A 27793-nucleotide genomic window follows, 5' to 3' on the forward strand; every position below is an offset into this window, starting at 1 on the left:
TGAAGTACACAAAAATGTACTGTTTACTAGGAAACAACTCTAACCTTGATAGCTTTTGAAAATAATAGGCAAAGCAATAAATCAATAAAATTGTTAATATTTGAGAAAATTATACCCCTCTAAAGTACGTGGCATGTACTCAACAAGTTTTTGGCAGAGAATGTATATTTAATTTGAAAAAATATTTGTCGAAAGTAAATTTTTACAAACTTTTAGTAATTTTTTTTTAATTTTTTATATTTTATAAAAAAAAACTATAAATTTGAAAATTTTAACAGATGTTAAAAACGTTATTCTTCGTTGCATACAATTATTTTAGAGATATAACCATTTTTGTTCGTTAAATATTAGAGCTAACAATTATTTTTTTTCAGTCAGTTTTTTGTTGATTTATAAAAAGACCGTAAATTGGATTTTTCCAAAAAATACGTCTTTTTTATCACGATAATACAAAATTTAATTCAAGTAGCGTAATTGGTTCGTGAGTTATTTTGGGTTAACCAATTTTTTTAATTGCTGCGGTTAAGAATACACCCACTCAAATTTTCAATTCGACAAATTGGAATGATTGCAATAACTTCCTATGGGAAGTTAAAAATCGCTGCGGATAAAAATTAATTTGGTAATTTTTTGGTTCAATTGGTCATTTTTATTTTCAGGTTTGGTCATGGAATTTTTTTTCATGTGGCAACCGTGACCAAAAGAGCTTTATTTTAGTTTCATCACTCCCAAGAATGGGCAGGTTCAGGAAACATAATGGACTCCATTTGCAGTCAACTTGTCATGAATTTCAAATTTAGAACTTAACTTCACAAACCTTTACGTTAAGTTCATAGTACAAGAAGTACTAAAAACATTATTGTCTACAAAACACTCCTCAGACAAGCTACAAGTCCATTCCGCTTTGTCTTTTGAATTGTAAAGAAATATTACTATTTTATTTCTTAAATTGACAAGCAACCCTTTTACAGAAAACATTAAATGGAATTGTGCAGAGAATAAATAAATTAAAGCTCAGATTTCACTTGAATGAAAAAAACATGATCAGTTGTCATTTTGACATAAGTTGACTTGACTTTATAGTTAGGGACATTTTTTCTTGACTAAGCTTCCAGACAACTTTCCAATAAAGTTGCCTTAAGGGACCTACAGTTTATATGCCGAATCTGAAGGGCTAATTTAAGAAAGCACTTTTCATAACAAGAATTACTCTGGGAGGATTTGTCAATTCCTCGCAAGAGGCAGTACCCGTGAACAAAGTTAGGTGGCACAGGCAGGGATTGAACCCAAGACCCCTTGCAACGCACTAACCATCACGCTACGGGTACTAAATTAAAAAGAAGCATATATAAAATCTATCGGAAGGTATTACAACTATAAAATTCATTAAATGTGAATTCTAATTGTATTTTCCATGGGTATAGTAAATCAATTTATTCTTGGATCAGATCTGTCAAACACACAAACTTCCCATTTTTTTTCATTCTATGGGGTAACGTAAATTTATTCATTTTTGATTTAAGTTCAAGTCCGCAGATATGGATTTTTCGGCAGATTTTTTTCAAATGTTTAGGTGGTAATTTGACAGCTCTATCGCATTCGTTAATACGTACACGAAAGGCCAAATAAAAAAAAAACAATTGCAATCTTGTTTCATGCGCTACGAAAAAAATCAATTTTTGAAAGAAATCTGATCTTACCCATGAAAAATTCCATAATTTAAGAAACAAAAATAATTTGTCGATCTTTCATAAAATGGTCCCGCTGAAGCAGTGTAAAATGACTTTATGTCATTTACACTAAAAAAAAAACAGAACACATCCATTGGTTAGTCTCTAGCATTTTGAAGAAGAAACCTTTTATTTTGGTAATATGTATGTAGTTGAATTTACAAAAATTTTACAATCTTATTTACAAATCAAACCAAAGCTGTACTTATTTGATTAAATTATACTTTATTTACACAAATTTTAAATCAAATTTAAGAATAACATGTATACAAAATTTTTAATAGAAAAACAAATAACATAACATTAAAATAAAATATATAATTTCAAAAGAAAACATAACATACGAGTAATATCCCATAACCAGAACCATTAAAATATCATAATATAGATATTAAATTATTAAGTACTTAATAAATACTTAAATTATTTATATAAAAAAATAATAAATTACAAACAACAAAATGCATAAACAAATCAAACATTTTTAAAAACACTCTTTTCTAAAAGCAAATCCATATTGATCGCATTTGTATCGCAGTGTTTTGGCCAATTGAGCTGGTCCACAATAAAATACCGTTATTTTGCCTTTCTTCTGAGCTTGTAGCTGTTTAAATACTTTATCCCAGTTTGGACGACCAGCGTTTGTTCGAGTTTTCAAACCGGTAATAAGATCACGTTTGCCCTATGTTGATGAGAGAATAAAAATTAGAATTCCCAACATTTAAGATCTCTTTAGCTAACCTTTTCATGTAAAAGATCCAAAGCAAGTTGTAAACCTACAGCTTTCATGTCTGTCTTCTGTAGAGCACTCGTTATGTACATGTGCATATCCAAAAACCTTTTAAAAATGAAATTTTCTATTAATTTTGTATTAAAAGAGGCACAATTTTTACCTTTCCATTGCTCCACCAAGCTCAGCTTGTTCAATTTCCAATTGTGATAACAAATTGACAAACCATTCAAATGATCTTTGATCTCGATTTATCCAAAAGAAATCGACTTTTCTTAGATTCATTACCGTTCGGGGAATATCACTTGCCCACTCGTATTGACATCGCGGACACGAATGTCGTGCCTTCCAATATCTATGCATTATTGATTGTAGAATCGATGCAAATGGAGTAACACCTATGCCAGTGGCAATGAGGACAGCATGTTGGGCGCCAAAAATATGACTTGATGGAGCACCATATGGTCCGTCAATGTAAATCTAGATAAAGGGGTTTCATTTCAAAGAAAAGGAATCATTTTTATTCAAAAAGAAAAGAGCTGGGGTAAAAAAAGCGAACAATATAAATTACAAAACAGTTTGATATAAATATTTCATCATTAAGCTTCTGATTACTACTTTATTTGCAAACAAATTGAGGCTCCACGTTGGGCGCCAATTCGTCTGTTAGTAAGAACATATGAATATTTGCCGATAGGAGACAAAGCATAAAATTAAATCCAACACGTTTAAGTGAAATCACCTTTCGCTATTGGATTTGCATTTCAAAAAATTCCCACATTGGGCGCCACTTTTGACGTTTAATGACAAAATCATACATCAAACTGTTTAAAACTACAAATATTACTTAAAATTAAGTTTTCTTAAGCTATGTAGAATGAGACAAAAGTAAAAAAATAAACTAAGAAAAAGACCCAAACCTCTAAAACGCCAACTTCAAGTGTAACCTTACTACTAGCATTAGTAGTTACATTTGTATTTGTAGCCGAGCCTCTTTTAGCTTTATGCGATGATCTAAGGAATGTTGGCCTGTACAAACAACTTGTTTTAGTAGATTCCTTTTGGAGAAATTAATAAATTGGGACCAATTTTGTTATTATTTCGTTTTTTTTTTTTGGATTTTGTTTTTTTGTTTTTGAAAAAAAATTGTTAAGGAGTTTTGTATTTTGTTCTTCTAAACTAAAAAAGGGTTTTGGCAGTGAAATGTTTTCTATTTAAAAATATGTAAGCACAAAGAACCCAGAACTTAAAGTAATCATTTTAAACTAGAGATTAAAAATAAAAAAAGAGCTTTAAGATACCTCTAAGGGTTTTCCTACGGGATAATTTACACCATGCGTGCTGGTTGGTGGAGAATTGGACGAAGATGGGGCTATTTCCGACCAAGAAATAAACATTTTATTTACAATTTGTTGTTTTGGAGTTTTTGAGAGAACTTGACTTACATGAGCTCCGTTTTACGATGCGACCTTCTTCGGCTTCTCTTTGGGTGTACATTCCAGGTGAAACAACTATAGGGAACAATTTTCATTAAGGTCTATCAGTTTTTAAAAAAATGACACAATTTACTCATCGAATTTGAAGACGGTCTCGGTTCACAATTCTCAAGACTGGGAGTCTTAAAAGCTATGATTGTGGGTTTGTGACGCATGTAGCGGAAACTTTGTGCCAGTGACTTGTTTTGCGGGCTCAAATAGGCCAACCCCAGCGTCTGCAGACGAGCTCTCCTGATTTTCGCTTGGTCAAAAGACTTTTCCGATTCTGATCGAGTGTATTCCCGTAGCCTAAATATCAAAAAGTTTAAGTGTAAAGTGAAAAATTTTGTTTATGTGTCTGTACGAACGCTCTTATCCTTTCTCTTTTCTTGAACTTTCCTTCCATGTCCGGCATGGAAAGACTCTTTTCCAAGGGAACTTTATTCATGAGATTCTGCAATCTCTTGTCGGGTGTCAATTTACGTCTTGGCAAGGGAACTGGTTCGAAATTCCCATCATCCGATACAAATCCATCATTCGCGATGCCTGAACCTTTTGGCGAAGCAGCTGTTTCCTTTCTTGAAAATGTTCTCTGTAAGGTTTGTCTAATACTTTTCATGGTTTTATTTTCGGAATCCTCGGCTTTGGTGTTTCTTTCTATTGCCAACTTGGAAATGCCTATACTTTGTTTTGTCGGATCTGAGGAATTATTCTGTTGCATTTTGGCTAGAAAGTCTGTCTGAGGGGTTGATGATTTGCCATTTGTTTCATTACTCGTGGAATTTGAAGAACTTTCTGGTACATGGGCTGATATTTCACCATTATGGAGTTTTTCCTGCTCTTTTTCGAAATAATCTGAAAGTCTGTTTGTCCATTCGCCTACACCCCGAATGTGCAACCACATGTAGTCCTCTTGCTCGGGAGCACTGCTTATGGTAAATGGATGCCATTCGTAATTGGCTATCGATGGAATATTCACAAAGATGTAGTCCCCAGGTCTAAAGTGGAAGTTATAAGGACGTTTTATCACCAAGTGCACAACCTTCGAGGGCAACAGTAAACCAGAACTGATATAAGTTTTTCCATGCTCTGACTTCATCCAAACGAATCTGAGAATTCTTTCCACTGCATAGACCAATCCTGGCAGGATGAACCATTTCCAGAAGTTCGGTCCATGGAAAATGGTCAAGATCCAAAATGGCACATAAAGCAAATGTGTCCAGTAGAATACTTCAAAACTTCCCTTCCTTCGAACAAACGGTTGTGAGCAAACAAACATGATCAGTAAAATGATAATTAGGGCACACCCTGTTGGATTGGCCCAACCTTTAACCAGCCCAAAAAGACCTGGCCTACTTGTCAAAAGCCATTCGGTTAGGGTAAAGTTACCGGCATTTATATTCGGATCATACACCACGACCGTGGAGAAATTACACAAATGCATGATGGTGTGAATTATGCTCAAACCTGAAACCACCATACCTGTCAACTTATGGAGGTAGATATGATTGTCAAGTGGTAAGTACGAACTAAATCCTCGTGATCGCAAATAAGTTAGGGAATGTCTTAACATCAACACTAAAATCCAAGCGCAGTTAAAGTTTAGGCACTGTCCTAAAAATAGATAATTTTATGTTAAGTGTTATTAGGAAATGACAGCTGTCATCGAACTCACCACAGGCCCTTGCTAGAATTGTGTTAAAATTACTATTCCGGTACTGGATGGATCTCGACACAAACAGACCCACATTAATGGCTATGTACATCACCAGATATGACACGAAGACTTGGTTGTTGCGAACATACGCTCCGGTAAATTGATGTGGAATTGACAAACACCGCTTACTGGCCTTAGGTTTCGCTTTTTCCTGCACCGGAACAAGCCATCGGTCGATTCTAAAATTTACACAAAACGAAACAAACATGGTTTTAATGTCCTTAGTATTTGTAGTGAACTTTTTACGTTATACTCAAGTTTTCAAGTAGGCCACCATGTTTGTGAAGTTGATTCTTCAAGGCTTCATAGGTTATTGTTCCTCGATTGTAGGGATCGGCATCTTCAAACATCGCTGTTGTTAGGTCTTCTATCTAACAATCTATTTTAGTAGAGTTTAAAATAATTAAAAAGTTGTACTTACTTGGTCCTCTGAGAATCTCATTCCATTCTCTTCCATGCAAGCACGTATCACATCGTGAAGTTCTTTGTGTTGGATCAAACCATCACCTTTTGACAATAATGACAGATGCATTTTGAAAAGTTCTTAAATGTCACAGAAATAGTATAGTTTCTTACCGTCAATGTCATAGACTTTAAACAGGAAACGAATCTTATCATCAGCTGATTGACCAGAAAATTGATGAATTGCATCGATGAATTCTTGGAGTGAAATGGAACCAGAATTGTCTTTGTCAAAAATTTGGAAGACACGATCTGTGAAAAAAGGCTGAAAGAAAAAAAAAAATTGAACATTGTTTCATTTTACTTTTGACGGAATCAGCAGGCTTACATTTTTGGATGTAACAATCTTTTTAAATTCGGCTCTACTGATTTCCTTTTCATTTCCAACAGTTCGTCGAAAAAGTGATTCCAATTGTTCCAGAGATTTCTTGTCAAAACCGTTTCGGGGCCTAAAAAACGAAATTTTTAACTTTTCTCTTAAGTCACACAGATAGTCATTTTGACAGCTGCAATGACATTAGCCACATACAGAATAAAAAACAATAATGTCATAAATATAAAAACGACAGTTAATTTTGTCATATTGGGAAGCCAATTTCAATCTGTCAAATTCTGCTTACAATATAAAAAGCATATGCAACTTCAAACCTGTTGTTGTATTAAATTTTTATCACTTAATTCCTTTCAAGGCTCTTTACCAGGCGTTCCTTTCAACTCAAGTATTAAAATACTTACGTTCACCCAATTGGGCAATATGCATTATCTTATCACGCGTCAATTAAGACAATTTGTCAAAAAGTCACTTTTATAATGAAATTAACCAACAGGAAAAAGACAAAAATTAATTTAAAACCACCCGTGTTATTGAAGTCCCCATATATGACAGCGACTTGACAGTATTTATACGATGCTACAAAAATCTGCGTCTCTTATAAATTCATGTCGACCTTCAACAACAAAAAAAAAAAACTGAATGTCACTCGAATTAAGTGCTCGCACGCGTAGTTTCCGCATCGGGATAAGTGCGCAAAGACAAGATCAGTTAACACGTTAAACATGTCAAATTTGACAAATATTCCATATGAAATGGGGAAAAGAAGATTACTTAAGTCTGCTGGATCTCATATAGACTTAAAGGCAGGGTATACAACAAGCGACAGCCAAGTTTACATCAATTTTCAGATCCCACCACTGCGGCAGAACGACACCGACCGTCCTTATAAACGTAATGACCATCCTACGCAAAATGATGTTTTTCCACTCGAATGGGTTTCCTACGCATAAAACAAGTCGCAGCAAACACGTCCAACTCCAGACGATCATGCGTGCCCGGATGGTGGACTTTTGGATGTCCAATAATAATTTCAATGTAACTCCTAAAGATATGTGTAGATCTATGCATAACTGCAGCATATATGCATGATCGTTGATCGTACGAATATTGTTTCATTCATTTCCATTAATGTTTGGCATTCGGAGTCCACAAATGGTACCTACATGGATTTGGAAATATATGGAATGACGTGGATTCACATATTAACCGCACAAATATTCATGTAGACGCAGAACAAGAGCCTTGATCTCTCCAAGAAGAATGCGTGAGTGCATTTGAATCTCGTGACATTTAAAATATATGCATGTACGGTACGAAAGCCCTTTACAATCTTTTTAATCCATCCAGATAAAATAATTTCCTTTCACTTTGGCGCCAAACAAAGAAAACTTTTGACAGCAATTCAAGTAATTGGATGTCAACCCAAATAAGTATGTATCTTAGGTTTTGTGGATTGAAAATATAAATTTGAACTATCTGACAGTCAAATGAAAATTTAACTGACAGCTACTTAAGGCATTGTATTTGAACTCATATCAAAGGAACGTTCAAGATCATTTAAGTTTTCGTCTTCCAGAGCATAAATTAAGACAAACCATTCCTCTTAAGCCTATGTTGTAAAACGGAGTTTTCCATTGGTTAAATGAATCAATTTATTTTTCATTTAAAGCTGACAAAACTCTTATGAGATTTTCCATTGGTAAATAGAGATTTCATTCAAAAACTTTTTTTTTGTTTGTCATTGTGGTAGTGTTAATTTGTTAATTAGTGGGGTAGAGCTGTCAAATTCCAGCTAATTAATTAAAAAAAAATCTATTAAAATGCAAAGAAAGGTAAATATGCCGAAGAATCCAGATTTGATCCGAAATCAAAACATTAAATCCATTTATTTTGTCCCATGACAAGCAAAAATGGGTGAATATCTGTTTTGACAGATCTAAATCAAATATAAATTGATTTATTTTACAAATGGAAAACCCCATTATATTCACCTTTCCTGTGTTCTAATGTAAAATATAAATCGATACATTTTTAATTAGATTAAGTTTTTTTAGGGATTTTTTAGTTTAATGTTTGAAGTTTAACAAATAATGAACTTTGAGCAGGAAATGTATTGAACATGAAAATTGACGTTTGATTTTAGCAATGACAATCCCCAGCAATTTTAACCTATTTTCCTCTTAAATTGAATCGTACCATAGATAATAAAGTGAGTAGATAACAAGTATCTACTCCTGTCACTTTTGATATATGTATGTATATTTCCGACCTGTCAAATTGCATTTAAGAAAGTTACCTTAAGTTTGTAATTTTTGATATAAATTCCATCACTTGGTTAGTTGAAACCAAATTAGTTCCATCTACATCAATGAGCCTGTAGAATTTGTCAACCATCTAAAAAGAAACAAAAGCCAACTTATGACGTTAAGACATTTCAAAATATTTTCGAACATACCCCACGAGCTTCCCAAATTTCTTCAAAATTATTAAACGTTATTTTACTTTCGCCACATATCACATAAGCCACTGATTCCAGTTGTTCAGCAAAATCTTTTTGACGATCTTCCCTAAAAAGAAAAAAGCAGCAACAGAAATGCAAAATTTAATTTAGATGAAATACCACAGAGGGCGTTGACTTATTAACAAACATTTACAAGATTCACATTATGTCAAAACAATGTTAGTTGCCAACTCTAAACAATATCTCCTGCTCCTCCAAACAGACATCTTATGTGTGTTTAAAGGAACCTTCGACCGACGCGACGTCCATCGTTGTCGTCGCGTCGCATCGCATCGTCTCTGTCTCATTTACTTGTGATCCTCCTAATTCAGACATCGTCTTGTAGCATGACTTTAGGTAGGTGGACACACTCAGAGCTCTTAACAAGTGTAATTTACCATATCAGAGAAACATGCCATGGTCCCGTCCGTCCCTGCGGATTTGCGGGTTCCAAAGTTTTCTTTCAAACTAGAGGAGTAGGCAGCAAGGCCTCCTGTCTACCGAGACTTAGATGCAATCCGATTGTACATTGTGCACATATTCGTGTACCAATAGTGGCGCTTCGTGGTAATAACAAGCGCTTAACAACATCACCGATCGCGCTGAAACGGTCGTTGACGATCGTTGGTGGTGATTTGCATGCCAAAGAACACCACTTTAGCGTTATTCCTGGCAACTTTGTTGCGTGGCCAGATAGCTAGGCTGGGAAGCTAGATTAAACCCCAGGTTGCAATCCGCAATAAAATTAAAACTAATTTTTCGCTATAGAAGATGCAAGACGTATTGTTATTTTGATGACAGTGATTTTGTGAGGAATTTATTTTGCGCGCCATCTGGTGCATGCGGGAATAGTGCGAAATAGTTTTAAGTGACACTTTAAGTATAATTACGCGAATATTTCAAAGTCACTCTGCACATAGGTACTTTGAACTGGATTTTCCAGCTTAATTACGATCCGATGTCACTTGCAAGAGATGATCGCGTCATTCATCAGCTTAAGTATGGACATAATGACTGATCTCTCAGCGCTCATAGGATTCACCTTTTCCTTGTCTCTGACACCTGCAGTTCATATGATTTGATTGACTTTTGATCCAACCGCAGCAGCATGGTGGATTGATTGATTGCGCGCCTTTTGCCAAAGCCATACTCTTGTATAGCTACGGATATACCATTACATCTTTCAGGGAGGCAAAGACTGCAGCAGAGTAAATTTTTGTGGAGGTAGTTTACGACTTTGAGCCGCACCATACACATATACGGGGCATTAAATGACTTTGGCACGTGACGGTAGCATTTTGACTTTCGATAATTGTCTTTTCAACGAATCACCTCTTAAGAGCTCAGACGAGTTTTATATACCCTTGTTTGTCCCATTTGGATGGCGATGGCGATGGCAGTTTGGAGACAGCAAGATAGAGCATTTGAGTGGTGTTGAAGCCAGAATAATACAAGAGTGTCAAGTTGGAAAGACATTATTTCTTCTTGACTGGCAGTGTTGAATTGCTCGAATTCGATGTCAGTTTGATGTTAATTGAACTTGACAGTTTTGGTAAGGGATAGCTAGAGGCTTGGGGTATTAAAGGTAGATATGAATACTTACGTTAGTCGTCCCTTGAGATGTTCAATCCAACGATCCTGCACCAGATATCCCTGGCCATCGATATCGAAGAGGTGGAAGAGTTTTTGCTGGAATTCCTGAAAATAAAATAAATTATAACATCGTCAATTTTTGCGTCTAGCATTGGTGTAAAATTGTGAAAAAGTCAGACGCGCAACTGAAGCATTTCCATTTTTCTAAAAGAATTATATGAAATACATTTTTATAAGAAAAGAAAAACTTAAATGCAAATGAAAATTGAGACTTGAAACAAGTGAGAAATAGTAAGACTCGGGAGTTTTTTTTTTGTTGTATTTGTTTTTGCAAGATAAAAATCGGAACGTGTAAGTTTGTACCTTTAATTTTTCTTCAAAAAGCATCCAGTGTAAACACATATTAAGCTGTCACTTTTGGTTGACAGATTTTTGTTGACTCGTGCTTTGCAAGCGATTGATTGTATCATCACTCTTGTGTTGTTGATCTATTAAGTTCTATTTTAATTTTAAAAATATATTTCCACCTTTTTATCTATATTTGCACCCTAGAAAAGGTTTACTCATCATCGGTCAGACCGCAAATATAAGCAATATGAAATGCGTGTTCAGGGAAGTGAAATTCTTCAATATGTTTCAGAGCCTTGCACATGACGTGATTTTACTCATTTCAAAACGTCAATTTCAAACAAAAACCCATTTAAATTATAAGGCATCAATTCACACTTATGTTAGGATGGTAAAATTTTCATTTTGTACTCTAAAACAAGACAAATTGGTTAAAACAATTTGGTAGTAACGAATTGCAGTGTTGTTGGCTACGAACTGTTAAACTCTATTCGCGTTCCACATACCATCCACATATACCATTCGTCACTGTCTGCAAACAGAAATAAAGCTCATGTGAAAGAAAAGTCAAAATATGGAAACATCCACAGTTCGCAGTTATTATCTCATGTGCAAGATGCTTTAAAGTTCAATTTGCCCAGTGCGTGATGCTAATAGCACATAAGATAAGTCAAATATGACAATCAATACAATGACAGTTTGTGTAATCGAATTTAAAAATATAAAATGAGCCCATTCTAAAGTATGTGCAACATAAGATAGTTCAGCTCATGTTACATCACACAAATGCCGCTTTTTCGCGAAATTATCGGGTTTGGCCTAAAACCTACATCAAAAACTCAAGTTTTCAAATACATTAATCGTAAGCTACAAGTTTTCGTAAACAACCAGTTTTATATAAAACATGACGAAAACAAGTACCAATTCAAAGATGAACTAAATAAACAAACCTTTCGAAACATTCAGCGCTCACTTAAATGTAAACAAAATGGCTGATGACTGCTGTCAAAACAAATAACGAAATAATGGGGTAACGAAAACGAAAAACAAGAAGTATTAGAATAAACCAACAAAAGGTTTCTCTAACGAAAATATTTTTCTCATCTTTCGTTTTATTTATTAAAATCAATTTCCATTGACAAGAGTGCATTTTATTTTCTTAAAAAATTATTGAAGGAGTAAACTTTTACTTACAAATCGATGAAATTCGATGTTCCAAAAATTGAAATGTCAAGCAAGAACGTGTAAGTTGTTTGCCGAAAACTCAGTTTTACGTTTGTGGTGAAATTGAAAATGACAGCTCTAAGGTGTATGAAGCAAGAAGTGAGGTGAATATATTAAGAAAACAGTGTGTTGTTGTCAATATATTTTCACTCTCCTTGAAATCACATCGTCCACATTTCATATTAATCATGTCCTACTTTCCAAAATTAATCATAAATAAACGTTATTCAGTAAAGACAGCTGAAATGGTGGGTGGTCCGTCACTTTAGTTAATTATCAGGTTATTATATATTTTTATCAAGTATTTAACATTCAATTTAAAACTCGGAATATAACACTTGGAAAAATAAATCACAGCCAGAAAAAAGCATCTCAAACGAATCATTATAAGGATTTATTTTTATAGAAGATAAAAACACATGAATCAAGTTTTGCCATAAAACTAGTTCACCATAAATGATGCAAATTGTGGCTCTTATAATTTAGCTTGTTGTGTTGTTTTTGGTTGTTGATGTTAGGTATATTTTTATTTTTATTTTTATTTTTGAGAGTTATAAGACTTTATAGGAGTTATCGCTTTAAATGTTCACTTACTAATTAGTAACGGATTTTTGTAATTTTTCAATTAATTGCCAATTAGTGGTTTCGGATGTTTTATTTGCCTGGTTTGTTTATAGTTTATAGCTCTCTATTACTAACCATATATTCAATGATGCCCATATTAAAAGAAGACGAAAAAAAGCAAACGTCAGAAAACTAAAAACTTGAAGAAAAAGAAAAAACGTATTTCACGAAATCAGCATGATGCCAATTTAAGTGGTGATGGTGAAGATCATGGTGGTTTGAAATGCCATCAGGTATGAGATATGTCAATCACAATTATGTTGAAGAAGTTAAAAAAGGGATTAAATTCTTTAAAAGGAGAAGATCTTTTTGAAATCAAATCAGTTTTGGAATTGTTCAATTAAACCGTTGTGTGTGGTCTTACATATTAACTAGAGCTCGAGAAATAACAGTCAAAACTTAGGTAAATATATTTTTTTAAAACATTTAATTAAATACTCTACTGGGAACATATTTATTTGTGGCTTTTACGCAACTTACTTAATGACATTATTTGCACCATTAGCTTCCATAATTTTGTCATTCATGTACATAAATGCGATGTTACTTGATTTGCTTTCGATGAAGTGATACAAAATCTTAAGTCTATTAATATTCATAAGAACTTATTAAGGTAATGTTTGAAAATAGAGCACAACATGCTCTTTTTACAATGATTAGTTTTTCTAATAAACTGTTTTAAAGAACAAGGAATGTCTTTAAAAGTTCTGTGGTATACATTATATGGCATTAAAATGTTCAATTTTTCTTATTTAGTCTTCGAAAATATCGGGAACAATCGTTTGTTTGACAAAGTCAAATGTTAAGTAGTGCATGGGTTTTTCGAGTCCATATAAACGAGTAATATAAGCCAGCGAATTGGTTTTCTACAGCAATCATGTCTCGTCACTCGTTACTCTTCGCTATTTCTCAATTCTTACTCATTTTTCAATACTTCCAAGGAATTATTTGTAGCATTCTTGTTGTCCGCTCCTCCTCACGTACACGTAAGTAGTATTTACATGAGCGCGACAAACGAACGACGAATGAATTACAAAATGTGAGTTTGAAGACATATTTCCACACAAATTCTTAATAAACGATATAATATAGTTTCTATTTGATTTTTGATGCATACTTTTAGTTTTCAATATCATATATTAATAAATTTAAGAAAACAAATTAACTCGTCGCGAAAAAATGTAGTTGATACGAACTGTCAAACTTTTTGCGTTATCTACACTAGCAACGAATAAAATAATCGCGCATACTTAACATAAAAAAAATCATTCTTATTTTGATTTCAGACTTCAGAGGTGAATAATGTTTGGATGTGGCTCCTTTTCAAACTTCATTCGTGACGAATTAAAAACTCTCATGTGAAAGGAATGTCAAAATCGACGAATATTCGTTCATTCGTTGGTCGTGCTCATTTGAATAGTGCTGTAAATCCAATCTCTTCACAAGTTATTTTTAACTCGTTATTTTTACTACATTCTTTTCATTTATCCTGTTTTCTCCTTCTCACTAACTATTTGAAGCACGCTATTTCTCATTCTCTACAATTCACGTTTTTTCTTATTTAGAACTATTAGTAGCGTTATTCTGAGACATTTTTATTATTTGGGATTGCTGGACGTCTTGACAGGATGACACTTACACTTATCAGCGCTTGGCAGCCAAAAATGTAACAACTTCGGAGAGTATAATATCTTCAAGTCGATTTTCTCAAAAAAACAATTAAAAAAGGTTGTATGATAACTTTATTCAGATACGATCAAAAGTCGTAGAAGCGGCAAATCAACCTTGGTTAACTTTGTATATCCGTTCTCTTATGATAAAGCGCCATCTTGCATATATTATAAGGTTTGGGTACAATATAGACTATTAGAACCAAGGCGCACATACTGCTCGTTACCTAAAAAGGTGGTGACCAAAATAAGAAATACCAAAACGAGTAGTTTTTCAAATTACCTAAGCCATTCGCAAGGAGGTCGAAAACTATGGGCAAGTGTGCGCAACTTTAGTTAATGCAAGAGTAAATTGTTTTGAAATAGATACAAATATGTTTAACGAAAGCCTTGTTAATTCTTCTGTTGAAACCACAAGTGTTTCAAATTCTCATTACCATGAAGTTGCTGGGCCTGCCATCTCTGTTTTCGGTTTTTCCTTCGTCGACTCTGCCGAGGTTGTTGAATCAATTTTCTAAATTAAATCAAAAGCCGTTGGTATTGACGATATACATCCATCATTTCTCAAAATTTTACAGCCTATTCTTCTATCATACTTAACCCATATTCTTAAATTTATCATCATGTCTGGTCACTATCCTATGAAATGGAAGTTAGCAAAAATCTTACCTATACCAACAAATTCCAAAGAGATAGAATTTATGTCAATTGCTATTTTGTCCTTTTTTTCTTTCAAAGACTCATTCAAAAACAATTAAATAATTTTATTAATGCCAACAATCTAATTACCTTCTCCTAGGCAATCTGGTTTCCGGAAGAAACATAATTGTAGAACTGCCCTAATCAATGTTATTGAGGCGTTGAGGATGTCAATGGATAAAGATCATGTGTCATTTTTAGACCTCTTAGATTTTTCGAATGCTTTCGATTAATGAATTCAATTTTTATTTTGCGGCAGCGAACCTAATTTTGTTCATACCTTAGAGGTAGATCACAAGCTGTGAAAATAAATGGCTCGCTATCATATTTCCTTCCGAATTTAAATGGTGTTCCGCAAGGCTCCATTCTTGGTACATTGTTGTTTTTAATGTACATTAATTCAATTCCCAACTCAATGAAATTTTGTTCCTTAGCTTTGTACGCCGATGATGTGTAGCTTTACTTAAATTGTCCCCTCGGTTTAATTGAACATTACATTGAATCCTTTAAAGACTAAATGTATAGTTATTTGATAATGGAATGCCTTGTCACACTCTGTCTTTCCCAGCCATTGCAATATTTAGGAATTCAAAACCAATATGCACCTACATCTCCTTTCAACCCCTCTTCCACTTTCCTAGTGCTCACACTGTGTCTACATAATAAGGGTAGTATTGTCCTTTTGATTGTGCGCTTATTATAAAAAAAAATACCTTACCTAATATTCTTGAATATTGATTTTAGTCGCTATTCATCATCCCATTAGCTTCATATCTTAACTTTTTATTCCCCCAACTAGTGAGCTTCTAGCTCAATAATTCTTACTCGTTAATTGCAAATCTTAACTCCATGCTCGTTTCTTTTCTTGATTCGCTAATCCTTATTTGACTTAGTTTTTACTCGCTACTTTGCTCACTTTTATAAATATTATAATTTCTAAAATTATTAACACTCTTTAGGATATGTATATAGTAGCAAGAACGTTGAAATGTGTAGACATGTGCATTCAAGAGGACACAAGCGTCAATAGGTTTTTCTCAAAACCCACCTCTGTCTATCAACTCCTACTCTCACCTCCCCGCGCTGAACATCGGATGCCTAGTACCTCAACTTTAGATTGGGTTCTAACTACAATGGAAAGTTGATGGGGGCAGCAAACGAGAGAGGGGAGAGAGGTGTTTCCACTAAGGCACCTCTCCTTTTCCAGAAGGCAGCGGACGAATTCTCGAGATGGAATCAACGGTGGCGTCTACAGTTCCAATAAGGTTGAACTACTTAGTGAACACCTTATAGGGCTTCTTCGACATATTCGGAGCCCAGGCCTATAAGGAGCGGTTTTATTAATTAGCGGAAGCCTTAAACTGCTTCAAAGCAGATATTACCGCCATCCATGAAGTGTCTCCGATCCGATCGAGTCTCTAATAACCTCTTAAGGTGTCCTATGCTGCCTGCATTAAGCATTGAAAACCAGTGGCAACATTGCTTTGCAGCCATCAGAGATGCCGCCTCTAAAATGCTAGATTTCACTCGGCCGCAAAAGAGAAACGCTTTGTTTGACGACAAATGCCGGCAAGCGCATGCAGCAAAACAACAGGCATACAAAACGGCGCTAAACAGAAGGACCAGAGCTGCTCGCAAGCTCGACGAGCAGAAGAGGAGAGAGGAACACCGGCTTCTTAGATGGAAAAAAGAGAGCATGAGAAGCGCGCGATCGAGGAGATAAAGGGATGTCACAACAGGAATGAGGTTCGTATATATATATAACGGCGATGACAAACCGAATTCCGCTGCAAGGGAGATAGAACCACTCAATTGACAATTCCGCCTACCCGACCTCGACGAAGCGAAGATAGCTATATCTAAACTGAATTCAAATAAACCTGCTGGAACTGACGGCATCGCTGCCAAATTATTCAAAGCAGGTGATGACTTGGTAGGAGGCATGCACCAACTCATCTGCAAAATTTGGTCGGAAGAAAGCATGCCCGATGAGTGGAATCTCAGCATAGTGTGGCCGATATATAAGAAAGGAGATCCTCTAAATTGCGCCAACTACAGAGGCATCAGTCTCCTTAACATTGCGTATAAGAACCTCTCTGCCGTATTATGTGAACATCTGAAGCCATTCGTCAAAAACCTGGCTTCAGACCAAGAAAGTCCACTATCGACCAAATATTCACACTACGGCCGAAAGATCTTCGCGTATGACAGCATCTATAGGGAAGAGCTCTACCGAGCAATGTCTAGTTTTGGCATCCCTGTTAAACTTATCCGTTTGTCCAGTATGACGATGGAGAATGCACGCTGCTCCATCAAGGTCGTAAAAGATCTCACGATTGAATTGTGTAAAACTCAACCGTCAACACTAGAGGCACAATCTTCCAAAAGTCCATCCAACTGCTCAGATGCACAAGATGATATTGACATTATTGGAAGATCAAAGTTTAGTCGTCAATGAGGGCAAGACCAAGTATATGCTGTCATCAAAAAAGGACACTGAGCAATGACGTCTTGGACAAAACGTCAACATGGACAGCTATAACTTCGAGGTAGTTAAGGACTTTGTCTACTAAGGCACCGCTATAAACACAGACAACGACACCAGCGCTGAAATCAAACGAAGAAAAAGTCTTGCAAATCGCAGCTTCTTTGGACTTAGAGGGCAATTGAGAAGTAAAGTCCACTAGCGAGCATCTAAAATCACCATCTATATGACACTCATCATCCCGGCGCTGAGGACTGGACCCTGTCAAAGAAAAATGAGAGCGTCTTAGGATACTTCGAGAGAAAAATTCTTCGGGTAATTTTTGGTCCCGTTGGAATAGATGGAGAATAGAGAAGAAGATATAACGACGAACTATACGGGCTGTACAGCAACACTGACCTAGTTAGCAGAATTAAAATCCAATGGCTTTGATGGCTGGGTCATGTAGAGCGATTGGACATGAACGCTCCAGCCCGGAGGGTCCTCGAATCCAATTTCGAGGGACGTCGCAGTAGAGGAAGGCCGCGATTTAGGTGACGCACTCAGGAGGGTGAACACCTCAACCAACTTGGCGTGCGAAACTGGAGACAGCTAGCTAGGGACCGAGCTGGCTGGAGACGCATGTTGGTTGAGGCCCAGGTCCGCTCCAGATTGTAACGTCACCTTACGTAAGTAAGTAAGTATAGTAGCAAGCTAGTGGGTATTTTATATAGTAATGAGCTTGTTTCAAAAACGTTTAAGAAAAATGATCACCCTTAAAATACGAAAGAGTACAAAAACTCCACTTAATTTTATAAAATTACGCATAAAAACATTTCATTAAGCATTGCACTGTTTACTTAAATATAAACATTTGAACAATACTTCTTTTCAAGAGACCAGATTAAACCACTGTTACCAGAGATTGATTATAAACAATAAGTCAATGAGAAAAACCTCAACTGTCATCGGTTGATAGATTTCAAAATTAATTTGACAGTAAGTTGCAACTTCTCGCGGTCACGATCAGTAATTTTGATTCATGTTCTTCTCTTCATCAATCAAATACCACAAAAGCACAATAAATCAACATCAGAGTATAAATGTGTCCTTGTTTCCATTTTTTTTTTTCAAAAAATAAAACCGCAAAAAACCACCTTTCATCTATCATTCACAAAAGACTACATAATGTCCTCCAGCTCCACCTTCAAGCCATCACAGCACCATATGATAAAAAAAGATGAAAAATGTTCAAAATATCTGATAAAATTTTGAAACATTCGTGCATGTAACAAATTTAAATCGCGATTCAACTCTTGTCTCGTAAACGATCTCCAATAACCAATTAGTTCGAGTTCCCTCATTAAATGCCACTTTAAGCAAATAACAAAGAATAAGAAAAACCGATCTAGACGCTGCAACTCCATTTTTGTTTTCTTCGATTTGTTCACCTCGACTAAAGTGTGTGTAAAATGCGAATAATTGGTGAATTTTAACACGAAATCCCATTCACTTCACGAGCAGTGGAAGTAGTACCAGCGGCATAATATGGAGCTGGATTGGAGTGGAAGTCACCACCTCCTACTCCAAGAGATTCTAAGCTTGGATTGTCGCGTCCCGTCTGTCGGTGGAGTCTGTACGTATGTACACTTAAGATACATACTCAAAGATTGGTTCTGATGGTGGGTAATAGTGCTAAATAGTGAATGTTGCAGCTTAATAGAGAAGACGAGAAGTTAAATGTGTTTTGGAGGTAACGGGAATGTTTGACGTTTCGGTCGGTCGTCGGTAGTCGGCGTCCGTGAAGTCAAGCGATGATACTACCAAGAACATAGAATAGAACTTGATAGTTAGTTAACGAATAAGTCCCCACATGATCTTTTTATACTCTCTAGGCGATTTTTGTTTTCAGAAGGAGGCGTGGACTTTATTGCAGCAGCGGCGTGCACCTTACCGAATGTTTTTTAGATCGTGTTTTGATAAATGCGTGCATTTTTTTAAGCGTTATATAGAGGCACTTGTGCGTATACTTGTAGAGCTTTGATTGTTTACACTATGGTGATAAATCTAGGTCATTTGGAAACCACACCAATACGCGGTTATTTTATTAGAGCAAATAGCATTGAGATGATGACGATGTAGATTTTTAATAAATCGATTATATTAATAATTTCAAAATTTTCCATTATTTAACTGCAAAAGCGATTTAAGGATTGGGAATTAAGTGACGTAATCACGTAATGGTAATAGAATAGTAACTAAGTACCCAGGTCTTCAAAGTCTTAAGCACGTATACGACACAGTTCACAAAACTGATTACAGATATCTCTTTCTAGAATTTCCGAAAAATTGATTTTTTTTCAAATTATAAATGGTAGGACTTCAAAAAAGTATCAAAAATAATGCGGTCCAGAATAAATTAAGAACTAGGTTTTTGAATTTTTAAAGGTATTTCAAAATTATTCATAATTTTTCAATACTCAAAACATCAATGGCGCTTATCTTAATAGATACTGCACAATTTCAAATTGGCGGGACTCATAATATCGACAATAACGGATTGACTTGAATTTTGAAATGTACGTATCTTGGAAAATAATAAATCCATAGGTTTTCGTGTTTTGTTATAAAAAATTTGAGTTTTATTATTCTAAACTTAAAATTACTAATAATATTTTTTCGTACGATGAAATAGTTTGATTTCAAAATCAATTTTTTCTAACAAGATTTTTAGTCGAAAACCAATTTTAGTAAAATTTCTTTATAGTTTTTATTTCTTTTATAAACAAACGCGGATTGGATTTTTCCAAAAAAATGTATCACAGAATGCATTTTGAAGTCAATACCTTCGTTAATTCACGAGATATTAATTTTTACCCAGTCTTAGTAATATTTATTCAGGTTTTTATTTTAAAAAAAACGTCTGCTATTTTCTGTGCATTTCAATTTTTATGAAAAAACTGTCAATTCAGTCTTTCCCAAAATTATACTGAAGGTTGGAAACTATATTATGGTTTGAAGCCAATATCTTTAATTTTTAAGAAAATGTTTAAGTCGAAAACAATTTTTTTTTAGTTTTTTGTTTTTTTTACAACAACTGTCAATTCGATTTTTCTAAAAGCCTTACTAAATGTCAAAAACATTCTTCGTTGTATACAATTATTGTAGGAGATAAAATAATTTTTTGTTTGTAAAATATTCAAGGTGACAATTAATTTTTTTAGATTTTTTGATTTATAAAAAAACTGTTAATTGAATTTGTTTTCAAAAAATACAAGTTTGGTATCACGTCACAATATCTATATACATAAAAATCAATGCCACTTTTCGTTGTAATGTTATAACTCAACAATGCCTTTATCGATTTGGCCAATTTTGGTCTTGAATTATTTGTGGAAGTCCAGAGAAGGTTTGTACGTAGAGAAAATTAAAAACAAATCTTGAAAAAGTGTAAAATCAACATCTTTCTATACTCCATTTACAAACAATTTGTACTAATACTTAAAAGCGGATTTGAACCTTTGGCAAAACAATCGACGAAAGTGACGTTAGTTCCGTCAAACAAATTTAATGTGATCATATGTATGTCATTTCACTTTATAAGCGATAATTATTGCTTTATGTTGCTGTCAGGGGACTTTCGTCAAACATTTCCTGTCATTCCTCGATCAACTTCTGCTGATGAAATAAACGCCTGTTGGAAGTCATCAGTTCTTTGGAGACATGTACGAAAATTAAAACTGAAAATTAATATGCGTATTCACCTACATAATGATGCAACTGCCCAAGATTTACAAACAAATTATGTTAGAAATTGGTGATGGCAAAATACCAATCGACAATACCAACTTATTGATCACTTTACCGAATATTAATCCACCAAAACTGTGAAATGGCACCAGATTGGCAGTGAAAAAGTTATCGCCAAATTTTATTGAAGCTACAATCTTAACTGGTAAATCAAAAGGAGAAGTGTGTTTGATACCGCGTATCCCTATGATTCCAACTATGCACGCTCGAAAAGACATCTCTATACAAATCTCTTATTTAGAGTATAGAGACTTTAAAACATTAAGAAATGTCAAAATTTTGGATTCGACAAACCGGACCGATTTCAATAACTTCCTATGGGAAGTTAAAAATAAGTATTACTCTGAAGTCCCCGAGCGCTAGAAAACCCACAAATCTTAAGCAATATTTGACCAAAATATAAAAAGTTTTTGATGTTCAAATGGTAGACATGTGCATTCAAGAGGACACAAGCGTCAACAGGTTTTTCTTAAAACCAACCTCTGTCTATCAACTCCTACTCTCACCTCCACGCGGTGAACATCGGGTGCCTAGTACCTCAACTGGAGATTGGGTTCCAACCTCAGTGAGAAGTTGTTGGGGGCAGCAAACGAGAGAGGTGGGGAGAGGTGTTTCCACTAAGTCACCTCTCCTTATCCAGATGGCAGCCGAGGAATTCGCGAGATGGAATCAACGGTGGCGTCTACAGTTCCAGTAAGGTTGAACTACTTAGTGAACACCTTATAGAGCTTCTTCGACTTATTCGAAGCCCAGGCCTGTAAGGAGCGGTTTTATCCGGCTCCCCATCCTTGGAGTTATACTTAGGATCTGGCCCTCCAGGTTGGAGGTTGTGCGTCGGGGTGACTTCCTGGCCACGTAAAAGCTTTCATAGTTGCGAAGCACCAACAAGCCTCGGATACGGACGGATTAACTGTTGACAACCAACGCAAACGAATAAAGGACAACGAACTTCGGATATGCACGTGGAATGTTAGGTCCCTTAACAGACCACGTGCGGCCGAAGAATTAGCGGAGGCCCTAGAACGATATAAAGCAGATATCATCGCCATCCAGGAAATACGATGGGATGGGCCGGGCAAAAAGAGGATGAAAAACTGCGATATATACTATGGTGACTGCTACCACGAAAACCAACAGCGCTTATTTGGATGCGGATTCGTCATATCGGAGCCAGACTTAGGCAAGAAGTCTTGAGCTATAGGTGCATCAATGAGCGCCTCATGACCATACGCATCAAGGCTAAATTCGGCAACATTAGCCTGATATGCGCGCACGCCCCCACAGAAGAGAAAGACGACAACACCAAAGATATGTTCTTCGAGCTCTTAGACAAAACATATGAGCAGTGCCCTAGCTACGATATTAAAATAGTCCTGGGCGATTTTAATGCCAAGCTAGGAAGGGAAGACATCTTTGGTGGAATAATCGTGAAGAACAGCCTGCACGACAACACTTCCGACAATGGATTCAGGCTCATAGATTTTGCTGCGGGGCGAAACGTCATGGTAGCCAGTACGCGTTTTCCACACCTCAACATCCACAAAGGAACTTGGACTTCTCTAGATCAATCTACCGTCAACCAGGTTGACCATATTTCGATCGACGCCAGACACGCTTCCAGCATTATGGACTATAGAGGAATAAGTCTACTTAACATCGCCTATAAAATCTTCTCTTCCGTAATATGTGAACGTCTAAAGCCCATCGTCAACAACCTGATAGGTCCTTATCAGTGTGGTTTTAGACCAGGAAAGTCCACAGTTGATCAAATATTCACATTACGGCAGATCCTGGAAAAAACTCAAGAACACCAAATCGACACCCACCACCTTTTCATCGATTTCAAGGCCGCACATGACAGCATCTACAGGGACGAGCTGTATAGAGCCATGTCTAGTTTTGGCATCCCTGCCAAACTCATCCGTTTGTGCAGGATGACCATGGAGAATTCACGCTGCTCCATAAAGGTTGGAAACAACTTAACAGAACCTTTTGATGTCAAAAAAGGCTTTAGACAAGGTGATGCGCTGTCAAGGGATTTGTTTAACATTGTATTTGAAAGAATAGTGCAGAGCTCACACGTCAACACTAGAGGCACTATCTTTCAAAAGTCTGTCCATTTACTGGCATATGCTGATGACATTGACATAATCGGAAGAACTCAGCGTGATGTCAATGGGGCTTTTGTGAATATTGAGGCAGAAGCGGCAAAAATAGATTTAACGGTTAATGAGGTCAAAACAAAGTACATGCTGTCGTCTAGAAAGGACATACAACACCGACGTCTTGGTCAAAACGTCACAATCGACAGACGTAACTTTGAGGTAGTCAAGGACTTCGTCTACCTAGGATCCGCTGTAAACGCAGAAAACAACACCAGCGCTGAGATCAAACGCAGAATAACTCTTGCTAACCGCTGTTTCTTTGGACTTAGAAAGCAATTGAGTGGTAAAGTTCTCTCTCGAGGGACCAAAGTGTTGCTATATAAGACCCTTATCATCCCCGTCCTGCTATATGGTGCAGAAGCATGGACCATGACAAAAGCGGATGAAAGCACCTTGGGTCGCTTCGAGAGAAAAGTTCTTCGTGTAATCTACGGTCCCGTATGCATCGAAGGGGAGTGGAGGAGAAGATGAAACGACGAACTGTACGGGCTGTACAGCGACGTAGACTTAGCAAGAAGAGTAAAAGTCCAACGACTAAGATGGCTGGGTCACGTAGAGCGCATGGAAACCAATGCTCCGGCCCGGAAAGTCTTCGAATCCGCACCCACAGGACAGCGCAGTAGAGGAAGACCGCGGATCAGGTGGCGCGCACAAGTGAAAGGTGACCTCACCCAACTTGGAGCGCGAAACTGGAGACATCTAGCTAGGGACCGAGCTAGATGGAGAAGTTTGTTGGGTGAGGCCCTAGTTCACACAGGACTGTAGCGCCACCTTAAGTAAGTAAGTATAAAAAGTTTTTATAAAAATAAAACGCCGAGTTTTTATAAAAACAACTGGAAAATATCACCATTTAAAAAGTTCGTAAACGCCAAAGTGTACAACGATAATTAAAATATCAGACCACCTTAAAATGTACTGAAAATCGTTAACTTGAAAATTTTAAATGATTCAATAGGACGTCAAAAATTATGTCCCAAAGATTATGACCAGGAAAAAACTGTATGTACTAGGTTTTCAAATTTTAGTACTAAAAGGTATTAACAAATTATTTATGTAATACTCAAAACCACAAACACGTTCATCCCATTACAGTGAATTTTTTGAGTTGGCAGAACTCATAACTTAGACTGTATGTATAACTTATTTGTTAGTTAGCAATTATGTAGAGATTTTTAAGGCACGTTTTTCACTTAACTTAACTTAACTTAAAAATAAAAAAAAAACCGTCAGCGGACCATGAATAAAAGAAGACGTTATCGCTTAAACACATCTGCCATCTGTAATCTTAATTTATATTATAACATTTCTAAAAAAATACAAAAGGTCAAAGTACGGCTTCTACGGTGGCCTAGCCCTTCAGGTTTTTCTGAAATCTGGCAAAATCTATCAGATTAAAAAAAAAACGTATTCTTGCAACATGATAGATGTCTTAAAATGCACAATAATAATTAATTGCAGTTATGAGATTATTTATTCGCATTCTTCCAGAAACCTCACAACTTTTGAGCCTTATACCAAATTTCAAAATTAAATTTAAATTGGGTGGCGCAACAGTCTGTTGGGAACCAGGTGACTTACAACTCTCAACCATTCCTGTGGGCAAGTATTGTTGTCAGGAATGGAAGGTACCTACAATTTTAGGCCGAGTCCGAACGGCTAACTTGAGAAAGCACTTTTTCATGACAAGAATTACTCTTGAAGGATTTGTCAATTCCTCGCAAGAGGCAGTACCCGCCAAAATTAATTTTTAAATTAAGGTGGCACAGGCAGGGATTGAACCCAAGACCCCTTGAATGACAGTACAACGCACGAACCATCATTCCACGGGTACTACACCAAATTTTAAAACATAATCTGTTAATTCACAATCTCACCTACTTAAAATACAAAACATGAATAAACATGGCATTAAAATTGAGCCAAGGGACTTGAAGACTAGACAAGTCTCTGGTATCCGATTGATCAACTGCCAAGAAATTACCTTCCAATTTAGTAGTTTATTTAGAAATCTGAGTGGAAAGTAAATAAAGAAAAATAGCAAAATGCCTCTTTTACTAATTAATTTTATTTAAAGACTTCTGAAAAACAATCAATTAGAAAAAAACTTAAAATAATGTAATTTCTGTACGAACAGCTGAAGTAGAGTTTTTGGGTTCTAATTTTGCAAATGAAATCCCTTATGTCATTTGACATAATACAATACAATATTTTTGTCTAGGCAAATCAGTTGTCCAATCTAACAATAAGAAATTCACCTTCTGTGGTGAGTTGGTAGTGATGTTTTATATGAGAGCTAATACATTATCCGTGAATGAATGAATAACACCGATAAAAGTTAGACTAGAATCTTACTATGGATGGGTTTTTGACAGTTATACGAGTCTCGAATGGATCTTATGTGATTCCGTTCTGAAATCTTAGGACGATTGATAGTGCATTTGTATCTCGATGGCTGTGTTCGTTGATTAGTTGTGCATTTGGAATCATGTGTGCTTTCCATCAATCAAAAACCAATCTATTACTGTTGATATTATTAATTTTTGTTAATTAAAATTAACTAACTGGGTTTATTTTGCATGAGAAAGCTATAGAAAAGATATTTATGTTTTGTTATGTTTTCACCAAAGGTTTATCTCAGTTTAGATTGAATAAATCTTTTTGGTCTTTCCACCGTACAAGAAGATTTAATTTTCCGAAAATGCAAATGGTGTTTCGATGTGTCTTATGAAGTGCAAGTGAGATAGTTTGATTCGTGTTTAACAAATTAAAAACTGAATAGTTCAGCACCATATAAGAATATATACAAAAACATGCAAATAAACACATCATAACGCATTATCTGTAAAACCAACTCCTCCAGAAAGGTATTTCTTGACAAATTTTGAATCGACACCGATCCCCGACCGGAATCGAGTCGAATCAAGTTCATTTTAACTCGATTCAAGTATGTAAAGTATTGGGGCGATCTTCAAGATCGCTTCAACACCACATGTTAATGTAGTAGTCTACGAACAACCCCCCTCCTTGAAGCAATTGTTAAATTAACTTTTTTTTTATAGAATCTCAATTTCCAGATGTTTTCTACCATTTCTTCTTGAAAATTGTCCGTTTTATAAGTTTTATTTTTTTTGCTAAGTTAATTTTAAGATTTGATTTTCACAAAACTTTCTTCTATTTGTGTTTTTTTATTATTATTCTGATAGTTCTTCTTTCAGTTGTAACAATTTTTAAATACAAAAATCTGGCCACTGCGTATCGTTTTGTTGGCAATTTCTCATTGTACTGTATATGGAATACCGAAAAACCGCACATATCATCGTAAAATCGCTACACATCCGCCATTTAAAACAAAAAAAACTTCCAGAAATGTAAGGGCCAGTTTATTCAAACTAATTATTGGATTTTTTTGACAGGTCGTTTATAGCGATAATTGAAAATTTTAATTCCTGTCATTAAGGGGCCGGTTATAGCTATCAGTAAAATCCATCAGTAAAGTTTTTGTTTTTAGTTTTTGAACATGTTACAGATTTATTTCCCGTAAAAGATTGATGCAAAAAGATGAATCCTATATTCAAATATTTTTTTCAAAATGCATTTAAAGTTTTATTTAATTTTTAAATCCATTTTATTTTTTTTTTTAAATAATGAAATTTCGTTTTATTGAATAGGTGACTGCCAAAAGCCAAAAAAAATTCCATTTCGTTTTACTGTTGGTGTCCCAATTTTTTAATGTTCCGATCATTTGTCATCATTGTCTCTGGCGCGAAGCTCGATGTTATGATCGGAAGTAAACAACATTTAATGACGTAAATTTACTGATTTCTATAAACGTTCATCAGTAAAACATTTTAGATTCCTTCTGTTTCAAATTTTATTGATGGATTTTACTGATGGCTATAACCGGCCGCAAAAATAAATTTCGTGATTGAAATTCATCGTACATTTTTTCTGACAGAATTCTGTGATTGGAATTATGTAAAACACAAACCAAAGAAATGATTGGTTTCACTTTATGATCAGGAAAATAGAAAAATGCATTTTAAGCAAAATACTACTTTCTAATTACTTATTTTTCTCAAAAAAGTTCTTTGTGAGATTTCCGATCGATAAGTACAGAATTCGTTATTCCAATCAAAAGAAAACACAGTAAAATATCCAACAAATTTTTTAGGGTTGATTTCAATCATAGATATAAACTGGGCCCTTTTTGTAAACAGTCCTGTTTCTGTTGGTTCGATTAATTTTTTG

The 27793-nt window shown here is 35.4% G+C and overlaps 1 protein-coding gene across 2 annotated transcripts in view; it reads right to left on the bottom strand.

Moving 5' to 3' along the window:
• Positions 1-2052: 2052 nt before the first annotated feature.
• Positions 2053-27793, bottom strand: part of LOC129952928 (NADPH oxidase 5) — a 34600-nt gene continuing 8859 nt past the window's right edge. Inside the window, exons 2-17 of one of the 2 annotated variants that reach the window (XM_056065901.1) lie at positions 10552-10646; positions 8904-9015; positions 8745-8842; positions 6443-6563; positions 6229-6379; positions 6074-6159; positions 5899-6023; positions 5611-5831; positions 4304-5549; positions 4030-4244; positions 3906-3971; positions 3762-3832; positions 3381-3518; positions 2624-2940; positions 2472-2568; positions 2054-2412 (exon numbers count right to left, since the gene is read on the bottom strand). In XM_056065901.1, coding sequence (XP_055921876.1) covers positions 2215-2412; positions 2472-2568; positions 2624-2940; positions 3381-3518; positions 3762-3832; positions 3906-3971; positions 4030-4244; positions 4304-5549; positions 5611-5831; positions 5899-6023; positions 6074-6159; positions 6229-6379; positions 6443-6563; positions 8745-8842; positions 8904-9015; positions 10552-10646 — 3357 coding nt within the window. In that variant the 3' untranslated portion in view covers positions 2054-2214. Of the gene's footprint in view, positions 2413-2471; positions 2569-2623; positions 2941-3380; positions 3519-3761; positions 3833-3905; positions 3972-4029; positions 4245-4303; positions 5550-5610; positions 5832-5898; positions 6024-6073; positions 6160-6228; positions 6380-6442; positions 6564-8744; positions 8843-8903; positions 9016-10551; positions 10647-27793 lie in introns of both variants that reach the window. The other variant, XM_056065902.1, reaches the window with a different exon arrangement.

This window comes from Eupeodes corollae, chromosome 3 (assembly GCF_945859685.1).
Source record: "Eupeodes corollae chromosome 3, idEupCoro1.1, whole genome shotgun sequence".
NCBI classification, from domain to species: domain Eukaryota; kingdom Metazoa; phylum Arthropoda; class Insecta; order Diptera; family Syrphidae; genus Eupeodes; species Eupeodes corollae.